Source organism: Dasypus novemcinctus, chromosome 11 (assembly GCF_030445035.2).
Source record: "Dasypus novemcinctus isolate mDasNov1 chromosome 11, mDasNov1.1.hap2, whole genome shotgun sequence".
Lineage (NCBI taxonomy): Eukaryota > Metazoa > Chordata > Mammalia > Cingulata > Dasypodidae > Dasypus > Dasypus novemcinctus.
In genome coordinates this window covers 84,961,542-84,983,599 of record NC_080683.1, presented here as the reverse complement: position 1 = coordinate 84,983,599, position 22,058 = coordinate 84,961,542, and the positions used below count along the sequence as shown (strand labels likewise).

General features: G+C 38.1%; 2 protein-coding genes across 13 annotated transcripts in view; one reads left to right on the top strand and one right to left on the bottom strand.

Moving 5' to 3' along the window:
* The window catches only part of CEP57L1 (centrosomal protein 57 like 1), a 96,279-nt gene extending 81,303 nt beyond the window's left edge, over positions 1 to 14,976 (bottom strand). For 4 of the 10 annotated variants that reach the window (XM_071218623.1, XM_058307245.2, XM_058307249.2 and 1 more), the window contains exon 1: positions 14,525 to 14,622. The gene's annotated coding sequence lies outside the window, so the exon portion shown is untranslated. Of the gene's footprint in view, positions 1 to 14,524 lie in introns of all 10 variants that reach the window. The other 6 variants (XM_071218620.1, XM_004468403.4, XM_058307248.2 and 3 more) reach the window with 5 other exon arrangements.
* Positions 14,977 to 15,568: 592 nt separating this feature from the next.
* The window catches only part of SESN1 (sestrin 1), a 108,083-nt gene continuing 101,593 nt past the window's right edge, over positions 15,569 to 22,058 (top strand). The window contains exon 1 of one of the 3 annotated variants that reach the window (XM_004468408.4): positions 15,569 to 16,285. In XM_004468408.4, coding sequence (XP_004468465.2) covers positions 16,010 to 16,285 — 276 coding nt within the window. In that variant the 5' untranslated portion in view covers positions 15,569 to 16,009. The remainder of the gene's footprint in view (positions 16,286 to 22,058) is intronic. The other 2 variants (XM_058307243.1, XM_023591704.2) reach the window with 2 other exon arrangements.

Genomic DNA, 22,058 nt, shown 5'->3' with positions numbered 1-22,058 from the left:
TTGGCTGCCAATTCCGGCCACTGATTGGGAGACTGGACTGGCTAAGACATAACCCTGGGAAAAGCTGGGGTGTGAATCTGCGTAAGTTGGAAAGAGGCTGGTAGCTGCCATTTTTGACTCCACTCCCAGCTTCAGGGGAAGCGGGACTGACTGATAATCACAGTGACGGTAGGAACCAATTTCTTTCACCCAGATTGGCCTGCAACCCTAGGCTAGGCTTCAGCCCCACCTCTGGCACGGAGGAGGCTGGTAGGACCTGCACCAGCCTGTCCAATAACTGCAGGTAACTTTGGCTGGCACAGATGGAAAATCAGAAGTCTACTGGGGCAACTGTAGTCATCTTGAACCTGCACTGTGTAGACTGCTGCCCACACCTGCAGCTCCATCCCCACCCTAGGCAGGGGAGAAAGGAGTGTGAAGCTTCATCAGTCTCTCTGGGCAACTACAGTCTAGGCCTGCACGACTTGCATTATTCCACACAGCTGTAACTTTTTCCCTACCCTGGCAAAGGAGAAAGTTGGAAGAAACTTCATTGGTCCCTGGGGCAATGAGGGCAGCTTGACCTTCCATAGCTTACCGCACCAATTACAACCTTGGTGCCTACTGCACAACCAGCAAGGGAAAAAGGGCAGGAAGCCCTAAACTTAAGAGAAAAACTACACCCAGAATAAATACTCTAGTAATCCAGATGTCAAGACACCAACAAAAAATCCACACCAAGAAACAGGAAGCTATGGCCCAGTCAAAGGAAAAAGATAAGCCTCCAGAAGACATAAAGGAGTTAAGACAACTAATCATACATATTCAAACAAACCTCCTTAATAAATTCAATGAGATGGCTAAAGAGATTAAGGATATTAACACAACACTGGATGAGCACAAAGAAGAATTTGAAAGCATACATAGAAAAACAGCAGATCTTATGAGAATGATAGAAGCAATAAATGAAATTTAAAAAAACACTGGAATCATATAATAACAGATTTGAGGAGGCAGAAGAAAGGATTGATTAGTTTGAAGAAATGGCCTTTGAAAGTGATCAAACAAAAGAACAGATGCAGAAAAGAATGAAAAAAATTGAACAAGGTCTCAGGGAACTAAATGACTGCAAAAGGCATGCAAACATACATGTCATGGGTGTCCCAGAAGGAGAAGAGAAGGGTAAAGGGACAAAAGGAATATTTGAAGAAATAATGGTGGAAAACTTCCCAATCCTATTGAAGGACACGGATATCCATGTCCAAGAAGCACAACATACTACCATCTGAAAAAATGCAAATAGACCAACTCCAAGACATACTCATCAGAATGTCAAATGCCAAAGACAAAGAGAGAATTCTGAGAACAGCAAGAGAAAAGCAATGTATAACATATAAGGGATATCCAATAAGATTAAGTGTTGATTTCTCACCAGAAACCATTGAGGCAAGAAGACAGTGGTCTGATATATTTAAGATACTACAAGAGAAAAACTTCCAGCCAAGAATCTTATATCCAGCAAGATTGTTTTTCAAAAATGAAGGCAAGATTAGAATATTCACAGATAAACAGAAACTGAGAATTTCTAAGTAAGAGACCATATTTTCAAGAAATATAAAGGGTGTGCTAGAGCCTAAAAAGAAATGACAGGAGAGAGGGGCCTGGAAGAGAGTCTAGAAATGAAGATTATATCAATAAAAGTAACTGAAAGTGTCAAAAGAATGGTGAAAATAAAATATGTCAGATAAAATTCAAATAGGAAAAAACTTAACCAATGATGGAAATCACTTGCATTCAGAAACCAGCAACTCAATGTTAAAAGAAATCAAAAAAGGCCTATATAACTGGAAGAACAGTCCACACTCATTGATTGGAAGACTAAATATCATTAAGATGTCAATTCTGGGAACAGATTTGGCTCAATTGATAGAGTGTCTGCTGACCACATGAGAAGTCCAGGGTTTGATTCCCAGGGCCTTCTGACCTGTGTGGTGAGCTGGCCTGTGCGCAGTTCTGATGTGCACAAGGAGTGCTGTGCCAAACAGAGGTGTCCCTGCATCAGGGAGCCCCACGTGCAAGGAGTACACCCTGCAAGGAGAATTGCCCTGTGCAAAAATAGTGCAGCCTGCCTACGAGTGGTGCCGCACACATGGAGAGCTGACACAGCAAGATGACGCAACAAAAAGAGACACAGATTTCTGGTGCTGCTGACAAAAATACAAGTGGACACAGAAGAATACACAGCGAATGGACACAGAAAGCAGACAACTGGTGGGGATGGAAGGGGAGAGAAATAAATAAAAATCTTAAAAAAAAAGACGTCAATTCTACTCAAATTGATATACCAATTCAATGCAATCCTGATAAAAATTCCACCAGCATTAAAAAAAAATTGAAAACACAATCATCAAATTTATTTGGAAGGGTAAGGGGTCCTGAACAGCCAGAAACATTATAAAAAGGAAAAGTGAACCTTCGTCTCCGACTTTAAATCACGTTAGCTAGTTATAGTGGTAAAAACAGCATGTTACTGGCATAAAGACAGACACATAGATGAATGGGACCAAATTTAAGGTTCAGAAACAGACCCTCACATGGTGGAAATTATTAAAAGGAATCATACAAACCTGAAGACCAAAGTAATAGAAATTTAAAATTCCCTAGAGGGGATTCAATAGCAGACTGGAGCTAGTAGAAGACAGAATCAGTGAATTGAAGAAAAGATAACTGAAATCATCCTGTAAGAGAAACAGATATAAGGAAGAAGAAAAGTGAACAAGGCATAAGGAATATGTGTGACACCATCAAGTGTACCAACATATGTATTGTGGAAATCCCATAAAGAGAGAAAGGAGGAGAGAAAACAGTCAAAGAAACAATGGCTGAAAACTTGCCAAATTTAACAAAAGACCAAAATGCTCAATGAACTCCAAACAGGAGAAACACAAAGAGACCCATGTGGTGACATATTAAAATCAAATTGTCAAAGGTCAAAAGTAAAGAGACAGTTCTAAAAGCCACGAAAGAAGCAAATGTCACTTACAGGGCAATTTCAATAAGATTAAGTATCAGGGAGTGGATGTTGCTCAAGTGGTTGAGCACCTGCTTCCCACATACGAGGACCTGGGTTCAATCTCCAGTACTTCCTTAAGAAAAATGCTATAGCAAAAAATTGCCAACTAAGAATTCTATATCCAGCAAAACTGTCTCTCAAAGTTGAGGGAGAAATTAAGACATTCCCAGATAAATAAAAGTTGAGGGAGTTCATTACCACTAAACTGCAGCTACAAGAGATGCTAAAGAGAGTTTTGCAGATTGAAAGGAGAGGACACTAGGCAACAGATCAAAGGTATAAGAATAAATAAGGATCTCCAGTAAAGGTAATGAAATAGATAAATATAAATGCCAGTATTATTGTATTTTGGGTTTGTAACTCCACTTTCGACTTCCTGCAGAATCAAAAAAGCAAATGCATAAAGTGTAATGAAAACACAGGGACTGTTACTCAAAAGATATAAAGATGTAATTTGTGATAAGAACTACATAAAGGTGAGCGGATGGAGTGGTAGAATTATATAGTTTGTATATACTATGGAAGTTAACTTGGTATCTAAACAAATGAGAGTGTTATAGATTTAGGATGTTAAATTTAAGCCCCATGGTAACTATAAAGAAAATATCTGAGGAATATGCAAGCTCACAGACACAGAAATTACAGTATAGGTAGTCAGGAGTAAGAGGACAGGGGGAATGAAGAGTGACTGCATTATGGTTGTAGGGTTTCTGTTTGAGGAGATGGGAAAGTTTTAGTAATGGAAGGTGGTAAGGTATGGCAAGGATGTAAATATGAGAAATCACACTGAATGGTATGCTTGAGAATGGATGAGATGGGAAAGTTTATGCTGAATATACATTCCTACCATTTCAAAAAAAAGAATGAGTAACTAAAGAGACATTGACAATTAAATGCAATATGTGTTCCTGGATAGCATCTAATAAGGAGAAAAGTCCCAAAGGAGTATTTCTGGAACATATGAAAAAAAATGGAATATAGACTGTAAGCCTTAGGCCAATGTTAAATTTCTTTAACTTGATAACTGCACTTAAGGCAGTTACATAAGTGAATACCTTTGTTCTTAGGAAATGTGCAAAGCAGTATTAAGTGTTCAAAGAGAATGATGGATACAACCTATACTGGTGTTCAGAAAATGGACTGATGGAGAGACAGATGGACAGATAGATAGACATATGGATTGATAGATTAATGAATAGATAGAATGAGATGGTAAATGTAGCAAAATATTAAAATTGTTAGATCTGGGTATTTGGGGATTTAGAGGTATACTGGAGTTCCCTGTATGGCTTTGTATTAGTTTTTGCAAATACCCTGTAAATTTAAATGTATTTCAAAATTTGAAAAAAAAAAGAATTTAAAAGGAAGAAACAGGGAAGCAGATGTAGCTCAACTGGTTGGGCTCCCGTCTACCATATGGGAAGCTCTGGGTTCACATCTCCAGGCCTCCCTGTGAAGGCAGCCTGCCCCATGCCCATGGACAGCTGACAGTCCACGCTCATGGAAAGCTGGCGCAGCAAGATGACACAACAAATGGAGACAAGCAGACACAGAAGAATGTGCAGCAAATGGACACAGAGCAGACAGTAAGCAAGCAGCAATGGGGGGGGGGTGATAAATAAAATAAATTTTAAAAAAAGGAAGAAAGAGAATTGTTATGGGTAGGCAATACAATTATCTACATAGAAACTCTAAAATAACCTATCTAGAAAATGTAATTTACATATAGTCACACAATATTGCCAGAAAACATAGGAAACTTAAGCGTAATACCAAAACAAAAATTTGTAAAATCTTAGTGAAAACGGGACTGTTCTTCTAATTATTAAGATTTATTACAGAACTTCAGTAACTAAAATAGTGTGGTACTGACACCAAGTGTGACAGAGACTGATGAAACAGAAAGAGTCCAAAAACAGACTCTTATATATATGAGAATGTGATATATGAAAGAGAAGGCATTTTCATGGGAAAAGGACTATTCACAATTCATGCCAGGAAAACATGCTATCCATTTTGTAAAAAAATAAACATATAACTCTATTCCATGCCAAACACAAAAATAAACTCCAGCTGGACTGAACACCTAAATGAAGACAACAAAACATTAACTGTTTTACAAGAAAATATAGAATGTTCTTCAAAATTCAAGAAAAGATTTCGTAAAGAAGACTATTTACAAATCAGAAACAGAAAACTATACTAAATTTTACTATATTAAAATTAAAACTTCTATACAATAGGTACCATCAACAAAGTTAAAAGCCAAGCAATAGCCGGGGAAAGATAACAGCAACATATATAACAGATGAAAAACTAGTACCCAAAATATAGGAATAACTTCTATTCTACAAATCATTAATAAAAAGACAAGCAATTTAATTAATAAAGGGACAAAACATAGTTAAAGGGGTTAACAGAAGAGAAAACATGAAAGCCCCAAAATCAAGGAGATGACCAACATGACTAGTTAATAAGGAAAATCTAAATGAAAAATTACTTCACACTCATTAGATTGATAAAAACATGAAAAAACCTTTGGCAAATCAAGCTTTGGCAAGGATGTAGGGAAATGGAAATTTTCATAAACTGCTGATGGCAATGGAAACCAGTATAAAATTTTGGAGGACAATTTATACTCATACAGTAAAACACCATATAGCAGGCAGAATTTCAAAAACTAGATCTACATTTAGAAACATAGACTCTGGAAACATTGTGAGTGAAAAAGACAAAGAAGCAAAAAAACTAACAAAAAAACAATATACTACTGTGTTACGGGCACTTTTACAACATATATAATATTTCATTAAAAAAATAAAGCAAATAAGGCAAAATATAAATATTTGTTTATTCCAGGGAGTAGGTATAAGGGTATTTATTATATTGCTCTTATTTTTCTTTTTATTCTAAATATTTTTTAAATGATGCAAAATTTTACTATCTTACCTCTATGTTTATATATATTCATGCCAAATAAGTAGATAATGAAAATAAGAGTACAAAAATAAATATGAAGCCAGCAGTAAGACTGGTTTATAAAATTCATGTCATAAATTCTGTATATATGCTAGAGTTGGATGACAAATCTTTCAATAAGGACAAAATGAATACTGATTTAGAAATAATTGTTTTAAAAATCTATCCATTAAAATATGTCAGAAATACTGGAGATTTAGATAGTTAAAGCATACTACAGTAAATCTGGAGATACCATAGAACAAAAAAAAAAAACTGTAGAAAAAAACATTTATTCCTAAAAGATGGAGGCAAAATAACATGAAAAAAGAGACTATTCTGAGAAGAGAATATTTAAGACTTTCAGGAAGTAGGCTTTTAAAAGGCTGAAAAACTAATTCAAATCAATCTTTTAAAAGAAACCTTAAAAATAAAAGTTAAAGATTCAAAATTTTTAAAACTTTATGATTCATGTGGGCAAAACACCAAAAAAGGTACATGCACAGTTAGTTGACAGGCTATTTTCCAACAAGCCAAAATAAGCATTTGGAGGCAAAACCACTATGTTACTAAATGGTAGATAATTAAGATAATTTCATTTAAAAACTTAAATTGAAATCAGTCATTATATAAAGAGATATTTCAGATTCAGATGGCTTTCACATTTCACAGAATAAAATGGTTAAACAACCAGGGAGAAATGACAGGTAGATTTGAAAACCTGTACGATTAGGCTGAAGTAAGTAGCAAAGACACATCAATGTGGACAAATAACAAGATAATTCAATGGGCGAAAAATACTCCTAACTGTAGGAGTCTCCCTGACTAGCAATTTGCACTTATAGCACTCAGTCAACTGCATCTGCTAACTATAGATAACAGTAAAGCAACACTTAAATGGAACTGTTAGTCCAGTCTCCTTATGTGTTCCAGATAAAGCTCTCCCTGGCCCCATCTGGAGGCTGGCTTTGAACTTTTCTTCTAAGGAACAACTTTGAAAAACAATGCTTATATATAATTGTAAGGATTCAGGATACTGGTTTAAACATATATATCAGAATAATTAAGTATTTCAGATCCAGCAGAAATTTTATTAATAAAAATCTAATCCAATTTCCCTCATTTTACCAAAGAAACCCAGAAAGATCAAGAGACTTGCCAAAAGTTATCTAGAAAAAGGAGAGCTCTGGTCATGGCTGAAACCTGTTACCATGGATAAAGTTCAAAATATAAGCTGGCTTTTTTGCAGGAATGGGAAAGCCAATCATCAAATTCGTAAGGAATAGCAAGGAGCACAAAATAGCCAAAACAATTTTGATAAAAACAAACTTGGAGGTCTCACACTTCCCAATTTCAAAACTTACTAGAAATCTACAGTAATCAATACATTGTAGTACTGGCATAGGAAAAGACAAATAAACCAATGGAATAGAATTGAGAGTCCAGAAATAAACTCACACATTCACTGACAGCTGATATTTGACGAGGGTACCAAGGAAATTCAATGGGGAAAAATAGTCTCTTCAGCAAATGGTGCTAGGAATCCCGGATATCCACATGCAAAAAGACTGAAACTGGAACCCTATCCAATACCATATTGAAAATTTAACTAAAAATGGATCAACAACATAAAGTAAATATAAGCTTAAACCACAAAACTCTAGGAAGAAAACACAGGGGAAAATCTTCAGACCTTGTATTTGGCTATGATTTCTTAAATGTGACACTAAAAGCATGAGCAACAAAAGAAAAAATAAACAAAAAACTGGACTTTGTCAAAATTTAAAACTTTTATACACCAAAGGACATTATCTAGTAAAAGGACAACCTACAGAGTGGGAGAAAGTAGCTGCAAATCATATCTCTGGTAAGGGTTTATCTTAAATTTTTTTTTTTTTTTTTTTTGGCAAGGATTTAATATCCAGAATACATAAAGAACTCTTACAACTCAACAACAAAAAGACAAGCTAATTTTCAAAAAATGGGCAAAGGATTTGAATGGACATTTCTCCAAAGGAGATACATAAATGGATAACAAGCACATGAAAAGGTGCTCAATACCACTGGTCAACAGGAAAATGGATGACTATTATTTAAAAAATTGAAAAATAACAAATGTTGCAAAGGATGTGGAGAAAGTGGAACTCTTTGAGGAAAGTGATTTTGAGATGAGTTCAGAACCATGAAGAGGCAGCCATGTGAAAATCTTAGGAAAGAATACTCAGAATAGAAAAAAAAAAAGTATATGCAAAGATACTAAGTTTGGTACATTCAAAGAATAGAAATGGATAATAATGTGTACTGTATTTTATGGATGAAGAAAATGGGGTTTGAGAGAGGTTAGAAATCTGTATAAGGTAAAAGGCAGAGGTATGGATTTGAAGGCCTAACTCCAAAGTCCATGGCGTCTTGGTAATGCTTTGCTACTTCCCCCAAAACAAATCTCTATATCTGTTCTCAATCATCAAACAGTTTTTTTCCTCAAATAGTCTTCTGTGGCAGTTTGATAGTGTTTATGAATTATAAAAATAGATATTAGATTATGTTTGTAAACTGGTCTGTCCCTCTGGGCATATTAGATCATATTGGATTTAGAGGTTTCACTTTTACTTGATTAAATAATGAGTAAGGCTTTGATCTAGCACATCCCTGCCCCTTTGTGGGTGGGGACTCACAAAGAAAAACACGGCAAACAACAGAGTTGGAAGTTTTGATCTTGGAGCCTGGAAAGTAACAAAATAAAGAAGCAGGTAAGTGAGGAAGGAGAGAAGGCCTCACAGCAGGAAGAGAGATGAGCCATTTGTGATAGTCTACAGCTGGCCTTGTGGAGAGAGCAGAAGAGCTGAGCCTAGAGAAAAACGAGCCCCAGGAAGAGAGGAACCCTAGAAGCCTGAACCCTTGCAGTTGTCAGCAGCCATCTTGCTCCAACATGTGGCAACAGCCTTTGGTGAGGGAAGTAACTTATGCTTTATGGCCTGATAACTGTGGGCTTCTACCCCAAATAAATACCTTTCACAAAAGCCAATGGATTTCTGGTATTTTGTATTAGCACCCTCTTTGGTTGACTAATACGTCTTCTAAAATGTACTTCTGAAAATTTGCCTATCCAAGGAAGTTCTTCTGAATTCTCTAATATCCATTTACTTTATTTGTTGTAGCAAAAATAAGGCAGAAGACAAAAACTCTGAATTACAATGTGAAACTCTATCACTTTAAGTAAGAGTTTAAGTAACTGGTAATTGTATTTTCCTAAACTGTAGGTTCTTTAAACTTTTTATATCATAGAGGAATGCTATTGATTAAACATGGTGTTCTTAATAATGTCCTTAACAAAGCTGGATGGAGTCCTTCTTGGGGAATATAATCTCTTATCCTGCTGCTCTTCTACATGAAAATTCTAACTGCTGTATTTTTACTTATTGTAACTTTTCCCGATTAAGAAGCTTAAAAACACTAAATAATATTAATCAAAGCAAAGTTGTAAATTTGAGAAAAAAGAAATATAATTCAAAGATCTCATTATAAAGGCTTAGAGAGTGCCAAAAATAAATGGATTACACAAAATAGCACTTTTCAGGTGACCCATAAAGCATTTTAGAAATATTTCATCACTCTCAATCAAATTGAAGGGCAAATATTATTTTACATAAAGATAATTTAAAATTATATCATTGATGTGGAGAGAGTAGCCACTGGAGGTTCTGAGAACAGGGAGAGGAAAACACAGGTGTAATGAGGGGGCATTTTGGGGACTTGGGAATTGTCCTGATGACAATGCAACGACAGATATAGGCTACTATGTATCTTGCCATAACCTACAGAATTGGGTGGGAGAGAGTGTAAACTACAATGTAAACTCTAATCCATGCTTAGGGGCAATGTCCAAAATGTGTTCATCAACTGCAATGAATGTACCACACTAATGAAGAATGTTATTAATGTGGGAAAATGTGGGAGGTATGGGGAGTGGGGCATATGGGAATTCCCTTTATTTTTTATGTAACATTTATATAACCTAAGTATCTTTTCAAATATATGTATAGATGTAAAAAATAATAATTTTAAAAGGTACTATTTCTTGGATCCAATATTTGCCAGATGTTAATCTAAGAATTTTATACATTACTTCAATTTATCGTCACAACAGTCCTGATAACATAGGTATTAACTCCCTTTTACAGATGAGAAAATTAAGGCACTCTCATCTCCAACACCCAAGGCTTAGTGAGGTTAAATAATTGGCCAAATTCAGACTGCAAGTATGTGGTGGAGTTGGGATTCAAAACCAAAATTCTGTGATTCTAAAGGCTATGTTCTTCTCACTATTTGAGCCTATCACTTACTTCACTGCAACATAATTTCATGTACAGAGGCTGTTCAGAAACACTACTGGGTATCCTTAGGGACCTGAATAACTCATAGGTCCCTAAAAACTAGGCGACTAACATGTCAAACTCAGTGTCTTTCCATCCCAAGACCAGTCTTCCTAGTATTTACCCACTCTGATTAATGGAAGGAATTATTCTTATCTTGGTAATGGACACCCTAGACATCTTCCTTTTTTATTTCCCACATACAGTCACTAAATCCTATTAATTCTATCTCTTAAACATGGTTCTTCCCTCATTATCTCTCACACTGACCTTCAGTCAAGTCACCCCACTCTATCCTTCACTGTTCAGCCAGGCTTCTTAAAGATAGTCTAAATCACAAAAATATGCTTCATAACAACAGAGACCATGTCTACTTCTATGCTGCTGTATCCTTAGGGGTAAGCATAGAGCCTGTCCATAGCAGGTTTCAATAAATAATGAATAAATGAAGCTTCCATCCATCTACTCCCCTGCAATTGCAATGAAAAAGGTCACTGAAGAACTTCTGCTAGGAAAACTGCTGCTTTCCTTAATAAAACCCAGATTCTCTGAGGTTGGCAATAGAAGGAGAATCTCCACATGCATGAATTCCAATTACTGTCCCCAATACTCACTTTCCCCTTGGGAAGTCTCATAATCACTCCCCCTCTTCACTGGCCTCACTGGGAGGTGGGTGCGACTCCCTATCATGCTGTTGCTTAGTTAGACCTACAATTATATGACTCTTACATGTCTTGGTACAGAAAAGTTACAAATTTAAATAAGACTTTACCAAGGCTGGAGGACAATAACAGAAAAAAGCACAGGCACCAATAAAAAATAAGGTATCATATCTTAAAAGTTATGATTTTCTGTTCTAGCTCCTGATCTAATTTCAACTGGTAAGCACTATTTTAGTACCTATAACCCAAGAATCAATGCTTACCATGTCCCTTCCTTAAAGACTAAAACCTAAGAAAAAAGTCTAGAGAGATCCAGAATTTCTTCCTCCACTAACTTGAATCCTATTACCCAAGATGTATTTCCTGATATGGAACCTACTTGCCAGTAGATGCTGAACAAGGGAAATGCCAGCCCTTTAAGAGAGACTCTCCTATCCACAGGGAGTATGGTTTTACCCTACAAGGCTATCCCAGCCCAATTAATCTTTTCTCAATAGAGCACAGGCATTCAATATTAATACAGAAATATATGCCAGATGCATATATTTTACTGTAGCAGGGTGACAAACATCTAGAAATTTTAGCTTTCTTGATATGCTGGTAGCATTTTGCACTACTAACTAGTCAATCCTTACTGAAATTTTTGAATCCTTTGGTTTCCCCCTCCTGGTTATCTTCTTCCTTCTATGCGCTAGCTTCAGACTACTTCTGGCTCTTTTCTTTTTCTGTATCCTCTCCCTAGCCAATTTCATTTTCATCCATGGTTATAATATAGAGCTAACAGTGGTTAAGAGTAGGCTATTGATCAATTCTACCAATTTTAGTGATGTAAGGATAAAATAAAATAATATATGCAAAGCATACAAGAGAAACAATTCCTTAATTGGTAAATATGAAATACCTCTGAAAGTTCTGTGACATTACATTCTTCTTCCATTCATTCATTCGATTATTCCTTTATTCATTCAAAAAACATTTACTGAGTTCATGCTAGGTGCCAGACACTGAACTAAGAGCTGGGGGTATGATGATGAGCAAGAACAGGCATACTGGCTGGCTCTTGTGTGTCTATGCTTTACTGGAGCAGACACACTTTAACCAAATTATAACACAGACAATTTTAAGACTGCATTTGTAACATATTAGCAAATAAAGGTATATGGTACACAATAAGCGTGTATTTATTACAGAGGCATTTACTCAGATCAAGAAGGCTTCTCTGATCTGTTATTTCAGCCAAGATCTGTAGGAAAGGAGTTAATGAGTCAAAAACTGAGGCTAGGATAGTTGGGACAAAGAAAACAGTAACAATGTTGCTGCATCCATACTCACTTCTTGCCCCATTCTCCCTTGAATTATTTGGCTTTTGAATCATTCTTGTATCCTTCATGTCACCAAAACTACTCTCATCAATATCACCAGAGACTTCCACACTGCTAAATATAGTTAATTATCAATCCTTATCTCACTTGACCTAAAGCAGCATTTAACACAAGAAATCACTCCTTTCACTCTTTCCTTCTTAATCACTTTCTTCACTTGGCTTCCAGGATATCATACTTTGCCAAGTTTCTCCCTCTTCATCAGCCAATTCTTTGTAGTCACCTTTGCAGATTACTCCAAATAGACTTAAACTTCACAGTGTCTTCTTCGGTGGTCTTAAGAATTCTCAGGCGTTAACTACTTAATTGAAGTCAAATTGATGAAAGCCAAAATTATTTCTCCACCTCAGTTCTCTCCCCTCAGCTTCAGACTCATTTATCCAACTGCCTACTCCACATTTCTACCTGAATGTCTTATAAGCATCTCCAACTTAACATGGCCAATTTTAAATTCCCAACCCTGCTCCTCCACCCCTCCACATACACTCATGCATATACACAGATCTGCTTCATCTGCAGACTTCTCCAAGATAATTTCATCCTTCTATTTACTTTGGTTAAAAACTTCCTTTTATTCTCACACTTCACATCTAATCTGTTAGCACACTATTAAAATATATCCAGACTCTAGCCTCTTTTCATAGCCTTCACTATTACCACCTGAGTCCACTATGATCTCTCATCTGGATCATTACTTTAACTTCCTAACTAGGCCTTTCTACTTCTACCCTTTCTCTCCAATGGTCTACACTCAAAACAATTTAAAAGATATTTTCCTTTAAAACTGTCAGATCTTGCTTTCATCTGCTTAGAATTCTCCAGTAGCTTCCTATATCAAAAAAAAAAAAAAAGATCCAAAGTCCTTTCAATGACCTACACAGCATCCTACCACTACCTTCTTCCTCTCTGACCAAATGCTGCTTTTTTCCCCTGCACTTGTGAGCCAGCCATAGTAGCCTTCTTTCTAATAGGCAGACATTCTCCTCCCCATAGGCCTTGCACCCGCTGTTGACCTGAATGTTCTTTCCCCAGGAATCTTCCTGGCTTACTGCCCTATCTCCAGATCCCCTCAAATGTCCCTTTCTTGGTAAGGTATTCTCTGGTCACCTTATTTAAGTGAACCCTCCCCTACAACTTGGCACTACCCATTCCCAATCCCGGTTTTTTTTTTTTTCCTTCTCCACTACATCTGTCTTCACTTGATTTATTAAATATTTTATTTATTGCCTATCTCTCCTTAGTAGTATGCAAGCTCTATTACAGTAGGAACTTGTATATATACTCAGTGTTACATCCCGTGTCCTGTTATATACAGTTAGCGCACAACAAATATTTGTTGAATGAATTATTGAGTGAAGAGAAATGTGGTGAGAACCAGTGACTGAAGAAAGGTCTCTCTCCATAGCTGAAACAGAGAGATAGAGTTGAAGAGTGGGATAGAGTTGAAGAGTGGTACTAAGTGAGGCTGGAGAGGTGGACAGGGATCAGGTGATGTCTGGCTTTACAAGGTATGTAAAGAAGTTTTGTCCTTACGAGCAGTGGGATGCACTGTGAAAAGACAATTTTGGCTGCTGTGTGAAGAACTAATGGAGGAGGCCCAGAACGAATAATAACTACTGCAGCCAGCAAGAACGCATATCTAAGAATACTAGGGTTCTTTTTCCTTTAGTCTCATACAAAACGGATTTGACAATTCGCTTTCAACGCCCTGCTTGGGACTTCATTTGGCCAAAAATAAGGCACAGCCTATCCCTTTGCAGAGACAAAGGCGCCGTTGCACTGGGATCCCTAATCCATCCCGCGCGAGTGCACCTGCAAGGGCGGAAACAAGAGGCAGCACCGCGGGCCTGAAGCACCCGTTTCCACAGCGTTCCTCTTGTCTCGCCGCTCCCTTCCACCTTCGGGATCGCGGCCCCCAAATCCCCCGGAGTTTGGGCACCTGGACTAGTACTTCCCATTTCGATGATTGGAAAAAGTCCCTGCACTGAGGGCCACAGCCCTAGATGCCTTCGTTTTCAAAATCACAGAAGAAAAGGAGGGGGAGAAGTCGAGTCAAAGGGAGCCAAGAAGGCAGGTAACCAAGTCCACAGTGCTCACCAAGCCGACGTTCTCAGTCAAACCGCTTCTCCGCTGACCGTTGGCGTGCAGGCCGCCGCAAGCAACGTCGCGGTGGCCCCTGGAGCTTGTAGTTTCTGTCGCAAACAGAACGCTCGGGCGGCATCAAAACCACATTTCCCAGAAGTCAATGCGAGGACGGCTTGCCTACTTAAATCTGGGGCTTGGCGTAATAAAGAGGCCGTCACTAATTTTACATTAGTCTTAAATTTAGCCTCAGGTTTTTGTAGGAGAAACTCCGTGTCTTTTCTTTGCTGTGATCGTCCTCTAATCTTTGACAAGGTTTCAGTGTACTTCTTACTCTTCTTTTTCCTTCGCCACTCCAGGTACTCCAAACGCCTGGATACCGAAAACGCCTCCCATGCCCCGCGCGGGATAAATGCCTCTGAGGGCGCATGCGCCCTCCTCACGGTTGCGCATGCGTAGCAGCCGGCAGCGGTTGGCGGCCGCGCGCGGACTTGGGTCTGGAGGTAGCCTGGCGGGGGGCGGGGCTTTTTCCAATGGCTGTGCCTCTACCGGTCTCGTCGGCCTGGGCGGGGAAGAGGGCGCAGGGGCAGGGGCGGCTCCTGGTTTGTACCGGGCGGAGAAAGGGGAGGGGCTGGGGGGCGAGGACCCCATCTCCCCTCCCTGCTCCCGCCCCTGGGCCGAGCCCCACCGATGGGGCTGGGCAAAGGGGCGGGCTCTGCGCCTCAGGCCCTGCAGCTCCGCCAGCTCCGCCGCCCATCCCGGCGCTCGGGGACTGCCGGGGCCGCCCTGTGCCCGTCTGGCTTGGCGGGCGGTGGGCGAGGACACTGGGACCGGAGAAGCAGCGGCATTCTCCGGGGCGTCCGGATCGGCGGGGCCGTGAGCGCTGTCCTCCAACGCCGCCGCCGCCGCCGCGGAGACAGCGGCTGCCGGAGGTTCCCGCCCCCCCAGGAGCGCCCGGGCTCGCGGCCGCGGCGGCCCGTGGGCCAAGGTTCGGCGAGCGGTCCCCGCCGGCCCCCGGCCGGCCCCGAGGCGCGGGGAGGAGCCGCGGAGGGCGGGGGCGCTCCCGGGAACGCGGCGACTGCTTAGATAAAAACACCGAATGGCTGGGGAGCGTTCACTGTTGCTGGTCTTTTGGGACCCAGCACGGATTTGACAGCTCCACAACGTGAGGATATCCGCTCACCCCGCGAGACGGAGGAGAACACTTCCCCGAGACTCAGTGCCCAGCCAGGCCAGCGCTGTAAGGTTGCAACTTTCCAACTCCCCCACAAACCCCCCCCCCCCCCCCAGTCTCTCACCAGAAGACTGCCCCTTGGTGTAAAAGCAGAGAATTGAAAGCATCAGTGTAAGAGTTCTGGTTCTAAATGTCACTCAGACGTCTTTTTTCATGATGACTCGATTTTTCTGGTTTTATTTTTATATTTCTCATTTTTAAAAAGTGCTTTTGGGGACAGAGCGAAAGGTAATTGAAGATTGGAAAGGAAAAAGTCTCAAGTTGTCATGGCTGAAGGAGAGAATGAAGTGAGATGGGATGGTCTTTGCAGTAGAGATTCAAGTGCTAGAGAGACAGCATTGGAAAACATTAGACAAATCATTTTGAGGAAAACCGAGTATCTTCGTTCGTTGAAAGAGACACCTCGTCCATCAGACGGGCTTTCAAATGCTGTTTCTTTGGATGGATTGAATAAGCTTCTTGCTCATCTGCTCATGCTTTCAGAGAGGTGTCCCTTTAAAGATGTACGAGAGAAAAGTGAATTTATTCTAAAGAGCGTCCAGGTAAGAGTATTACAAGTACAACTATCAAGTACAGTAAAATTTTACTCGCAATTATTCACTTTGCATTTGCTTCCAATAGGTTGTCATATTATAATTTACTGTGTCTTAAATTTAGAGTGATCTGTAAAACCCTGATTTTGAGGTTAAAAGTGGACAAGATGAACTAAAATAAAAACATTTTTCAAATATAAATACACAAGGTATTCTCTTTCTAGAGAGTTTTAGGCAGAAACTGCATTCCTTCTGGAAGAATTAGTGAAAGTAACAGCTTATTGCAAGGAAAGACTTTCTTTTCCTTGTAGTCATTTTTACATGTTGTGAATTGTAGCCAATATGCTTTTCACATTGTTACAAACAGTGTTCTATGTGGAAAGTTTCACGTTTAAAAACCTCTAAAATTATAAAGGATATTAAATGTTTCGTAGTCTGTTTGTTCAAGATAATTGGTGGAACAATTTTTCTCTTGTTCTTAGAAGCAAAGCAGAAGAAAGAAACAAATCAGGGTGTGTTCTCTAAATGTAAACTTTCTTTTTTTTTAAAAAAAGAAAAAGATATGAAATTATAAAAGCCTGTTATAAAAGAGCTGACATCTTCAAGTTAAAAAGTTGGACCCAGGAAGGGTGCAGGGTGGAATCGCTTTGATGGTAAATAACCGTCTTTTCTCTGTGTTTGCTTGAGTTGTTTTTTTCTTTTCTTTTTCACATACACATTTATGAGTGCAGCAGATTAAAAATATTATAGTTTTCCCCTGTTTTGTACATAATCAATTTATCCTGTTTTATTAGGCTTTTTAGAAATTTGTTTTTAGATGAAGGTTGTTTTTCAGTATTAAGAATGTTCAGTAACACTCTATATATGTCAATCTATACATTACTCAATCTACATATGTTGCTCAAAATCATAGTACAAGACATTTTTTAAATGTATAATTTACTTGGGTATATATATAAGCTAAGATTGACAGTTTTTCTGTACTGTCTTTATCTTAGTTTAAAGCAGCAGAAAAATAATTTCAAAAAATGAAGACTATTTAAGATTTTGGGATTTTTTTTCTCAAGAACTTTGAAAACAACCATTGCAATTCATTTATCTGGAGTTACCAGAGAGAAATTAACTTTCTAGATACCTGAGGTTTACCTGCTCAAGCATCAAAAGTTACTTTTCTATCTCTTAGACTGTAGTGACCATAATAACCTTTTTTTCCATAATGGGATCATTATTATGTACATCAAATATTATTGTATAGCACAGGGTGGAATGTATAGGACTATATATTGCTACACTAACTGATACCCCCGATATGTTTTTTTAATTTTTGTATCCAGTTTTCATAGTATTCCTGTCCCTTCCCTTGCTGTCAGTTTACTTCACTTTGGTCTCTTCCTGAACCTTTCATTTTGCTGCTTATTTCTATCACATGACTGGGAAACCAGATAATCAATTTTATTGAGCATTATATTGAAACTGTGATATAGTGGTAAATAATTGGAGTCAGGCAGATCTGGGTTCAAGTTCGACTCTATTAATGTATTCTGTATCCTTGAGGAGGTTGTTTGACCTCTCTTAGCTTGGATTACACATCTATAAAAATAGAGCTGTTGTGAGAATTAAATGAGATGTAAAGTCCCCCAGGAATTAGTAGATGCTTATCTCCTCTTAAGTGAAATACATGAACTATGATATATATTTCAAAACTCATTCATCCTTCTAAAGGATTCTAGAATCTCCTGTACTGTCAAAGTTTCTCATAGATTTATCACTTTTTTTCAACTGTGCACCTATTGCATTTTATTCCTGCCACATTTATAACAGGCATTTACATATTGTGCTATAATCCCTTGCTTATATGTCTGTGTCCCCAGCCAGGTAAGTTGTCAAGAGTATTGGCTGGGACCTGAAAGCTACTAAGTAAATATCTAGTAGATGGACAAATTTGTATTGGGCTTCTCTCTATATCTCATCAGTCTGAATAGATGAAGTTGCCAGATTTGTGAGTTTCCACCCCCACCTCATTTATTCGTTCAACAAGTGTTTATTGAACCTCTAGTGAATGTCATTCTAAGAACTGGGGACCAGTGGTGAAGAGAGACAGATGATAAAGAAGAAAACAAATAAATTAATATTAGATAATGAGAGAAGACTTTTCTGAAGAGACTACTTTTTTTTTTCATAGTCTACTGTGATAGCTTTATTTATCAGTTCTGATTCCTGAAGCCTTCAAAATCATGAAACATTTTGTCACCTATTACATATAAAAAGGAAAGAGAATTTGTGGGAAGCACTTTAAGATTCTTGGAAGAAATTTAGCATACTATCATTCTTATTTCAGGTACTGGGTGGGATTTAAGAATTGCTACTGCCACTTATGCTTTGGATCAAATTAAATCTTGTCAAATATAAATCTCTGTTACTCTGGCATTTTATAAGAAGAAATTTGTTACTCATTACACTTCTTTTTCCTTTGTCTTTTCTTCCCATCACCTGCTCCCCAACCATTACTTTCTAGCTAGTACATGCCCCTTTTCCATGGTTTGCTTATCTGTTATTAAGAAAAAAGATATAAATTTACAGGGAGGATTAAGGTAGATTAAGGTAGATACAGCTGGTGTCAAGAAAAACAGAGGAGTTGACATTTAAGCAGAAACTTCATGAGTGGATAAATATCATCCAGTTCCACACAAACTGAGATTTGTGAGGGGGCATTCTAAATATAGGGAACACTATGCATGAAGCCTCATGGCCAGAGAAAGCTGATGAGTTCTAGGAATTGAAAATAATGCAGTATGGTTGGAGCATACAGTTTGAAGGGAGCTTGAGAGCTTAAGAGCACATGCTCTGGAGTTGGACAGACCTAGATGCGAATCCTGGCTTCAATACATTATTAGCTTTGTGACCTTGGGCAAATTACACAGTCTTCCCTTGGCTTAGTTTCCTCATCTGCAAAATGATTCTAACAGTTCTTGCATCATAATATTGCTATGAGACTAAAATGTGATAATGTTTACAAAGCATAGCATTGTGATTAGAACATAAGAAATCTTCAGTAAGCCTCAGGTATTCTTCCTGTTATTAGGCAGGAGTTAGATCTCAGAGGGTCTGGTTGCCATTTTAGGGGTTTTTAACTGGATTTCAACGATCAGGAGTGAGTGTATAACAAGTTAGGAGGTTGTTCCACTAGTCAAGGTATGAGGAAAATAACATAATCAAGGATGGCTCTCAAGTTTCTAGCTTGAGCTACTTGGTGAATAATGCAATAATTTCCTGAGAAAAAGAATGCCAGGAAATAGATTTAAAGAAAAAATAATGAATTCTGTTTTAGACATGTTGAGTTTAAGGTATCTATGAGGCATCAAATTAGAAACAGCTCCTAAATGGATTTCTTGTCCCTGCTACACCTGTGGTAGTTCTGCCATTCTCTCTTCTCAAGGCTTAACCACCCTACCTTCATATCCATCCTCCACATAGTTGCAGAGCCATTTATCAATAATGAAGATCTGAGCAAGTTACTCTCCTGCTTAAAACCCCTTAGGATAGGCTAGAATCTAAACTTAACAAAGAATGTCACATAATTCTAACATGAGCTGGAATCCACTTATCTCTCCAGCCTCTCTGCCCACCCCTCCCTACCCATAATCTTGCAACAGCCTCACATTCTGAAACCAAATATTAATTCAAATGTAGTGCTTCATAATGCTTTCCATTATTCATAAATAAAGCAGAAAAAAAAAAACAAAACACAAAACTGAGCTGCATGTGCAATTCCTCCAGTGTTTCTGAAGCCACTTAATTGCTATAGTCAGCTCAGTGGACTACAGTCAGGAAGGCAGAGATGGTGGGGGCAGCAGTAGGACAAATTTTACTTCGGATGACTATGCTATCAAAACTTACCACATTGGAAGTAGCATCCTTTGCATATACTCCTGCTTTCAATTGGTTTCACATAACAATATACTTAAATCTGTTCAACAAATTTTTAAGAGCTACACTGTGCCAGTTACTGTGCTTGGGACTCATAGATCAATATGATTCTCTACTTTTGAGGAAGATCTGTCCTCATATAGGAGGCTTTATTTATATTTTTATTTTTACCTTTTCAGTAGAGAAGTTATGGGTTTTCGGAACAATCATGCATAAAACACAGGATTCCTATATATGAGTCTACTATTAACACCTTACCTTGGTGTGGTACATTTGTTATAATTAATGATAGCACATTTTTAGATGTACTGTTTACTATTGTCCATGGTTTACTTTAGGGTTCACTATTTGTGTTGTGCAGTTCCATGAATTTCTTTCTTTTAAGTTTTATTCTAGTACCATATATGCAACCTAACATTTCTTTTCCCTTTTAAACCCCATTCCAAAATAGAATTCAGTGCTGTTAATTACGTTCAAAATGTTGTGCTCCATCACTGCCATCCATTATCAAAACATTTCCATCATCCCAAATAGAAACTTTGTGCATTTTAAACTTTAACTTCCTTTTTCCTACCCATACCCCATTCCCTGGTAACCTATATAATTTATGGTAACAGAGTCTTATTCCATGTGCTTGCTTATTCTAATTATTTCTTATCAATGAGATCATGCAATATTTGTCCTTTTGTGTCTGGCTTATTTTCTCAACATAATTGTCTTCAAGGTTCTTCCACGTTGTTGCATGTATCAGAACTCCATTCCTTTTTATAGCTGAATAATATTCCATTGTGTCTAGATATGACATTCTGTTCTTGCATTCATCTTTAGATGGATACTTGGGTTACTTCCATCTTTTGGTAACTGTGAATAATGCCATTATGAATATCGATATGCAAATATCTGTTCAAGTCCCTACTTTGAATTCTGAGGAACTGCCGAAGTATCTTCTACAGCAGCTGTACCATTTTACATTCCCATCAGGATTGAATGAGTTGAGTGTCCCTGTTGCACCACATCATCTCTAACACTTGTAATTTTCCATTTTTAAATAGTAGCCATTCTAGTGGCTATGAAATCATTTCCATTATGGTTTTTATTGTTGTTGTTGGTGGTGGTTTTTTTTGAGGTACTGGGGCTAGGGATTACACCTGGGACGTCATGTGTGGGAAGCTGGTACTCAACCACTGAGCCACCTTAGCTCCCCTGAGTTGGTTTTTTGTTTGCTTGTTTTTTGTTTTTTTGTTTTTAAAAGGCACCAGGCACCGAACCTGGGACCTCCTATGTGGGAAGCAGGCACTCAACTGCTTGAGCCACATCTACTCCCTTCTCATTATGGTTTTGATTTGTATTTCCCTGATGGCTAATGTTGTTGAGAATCTTTTCATGTGCTTTTTTCCATTTGTATATCTTCCTTGGAGTAAAGTCTATTTAAGTCTTTTATCCATTTTTAAGTTGGGTTGTTTGTCTTTTTCTTGTTGATTGAAGAATTTCTTTATATATTCTGGGTATTATACCCTTCTCTGATATGTGGTTTCCAAAAATTTTCTCCCACTGTGTAGGTTGCCATTTTACTTTCAGGATTAAATCCTTTGAGGTGCAAATGTTTTAATTTTTTATCACATCCCATTTATCTATCTTTTCTTTTGTTATTTGTGCTTTGGGTAAAAAATCTAAGAAACCATTGCCTAATACAGCGTTCTGAAGATGCTTCCCTACATTTTCTTCTATGAATTTTTATAGTTCTGGCTCTTATATTTAGGTCTTTGATCCATTTTGAGTTGATTTTTCATATATCATGTGAGGTTGTGGTCTACCTACATTCTTTGTAAATGTGGACTTTATTTATGCTGCATTT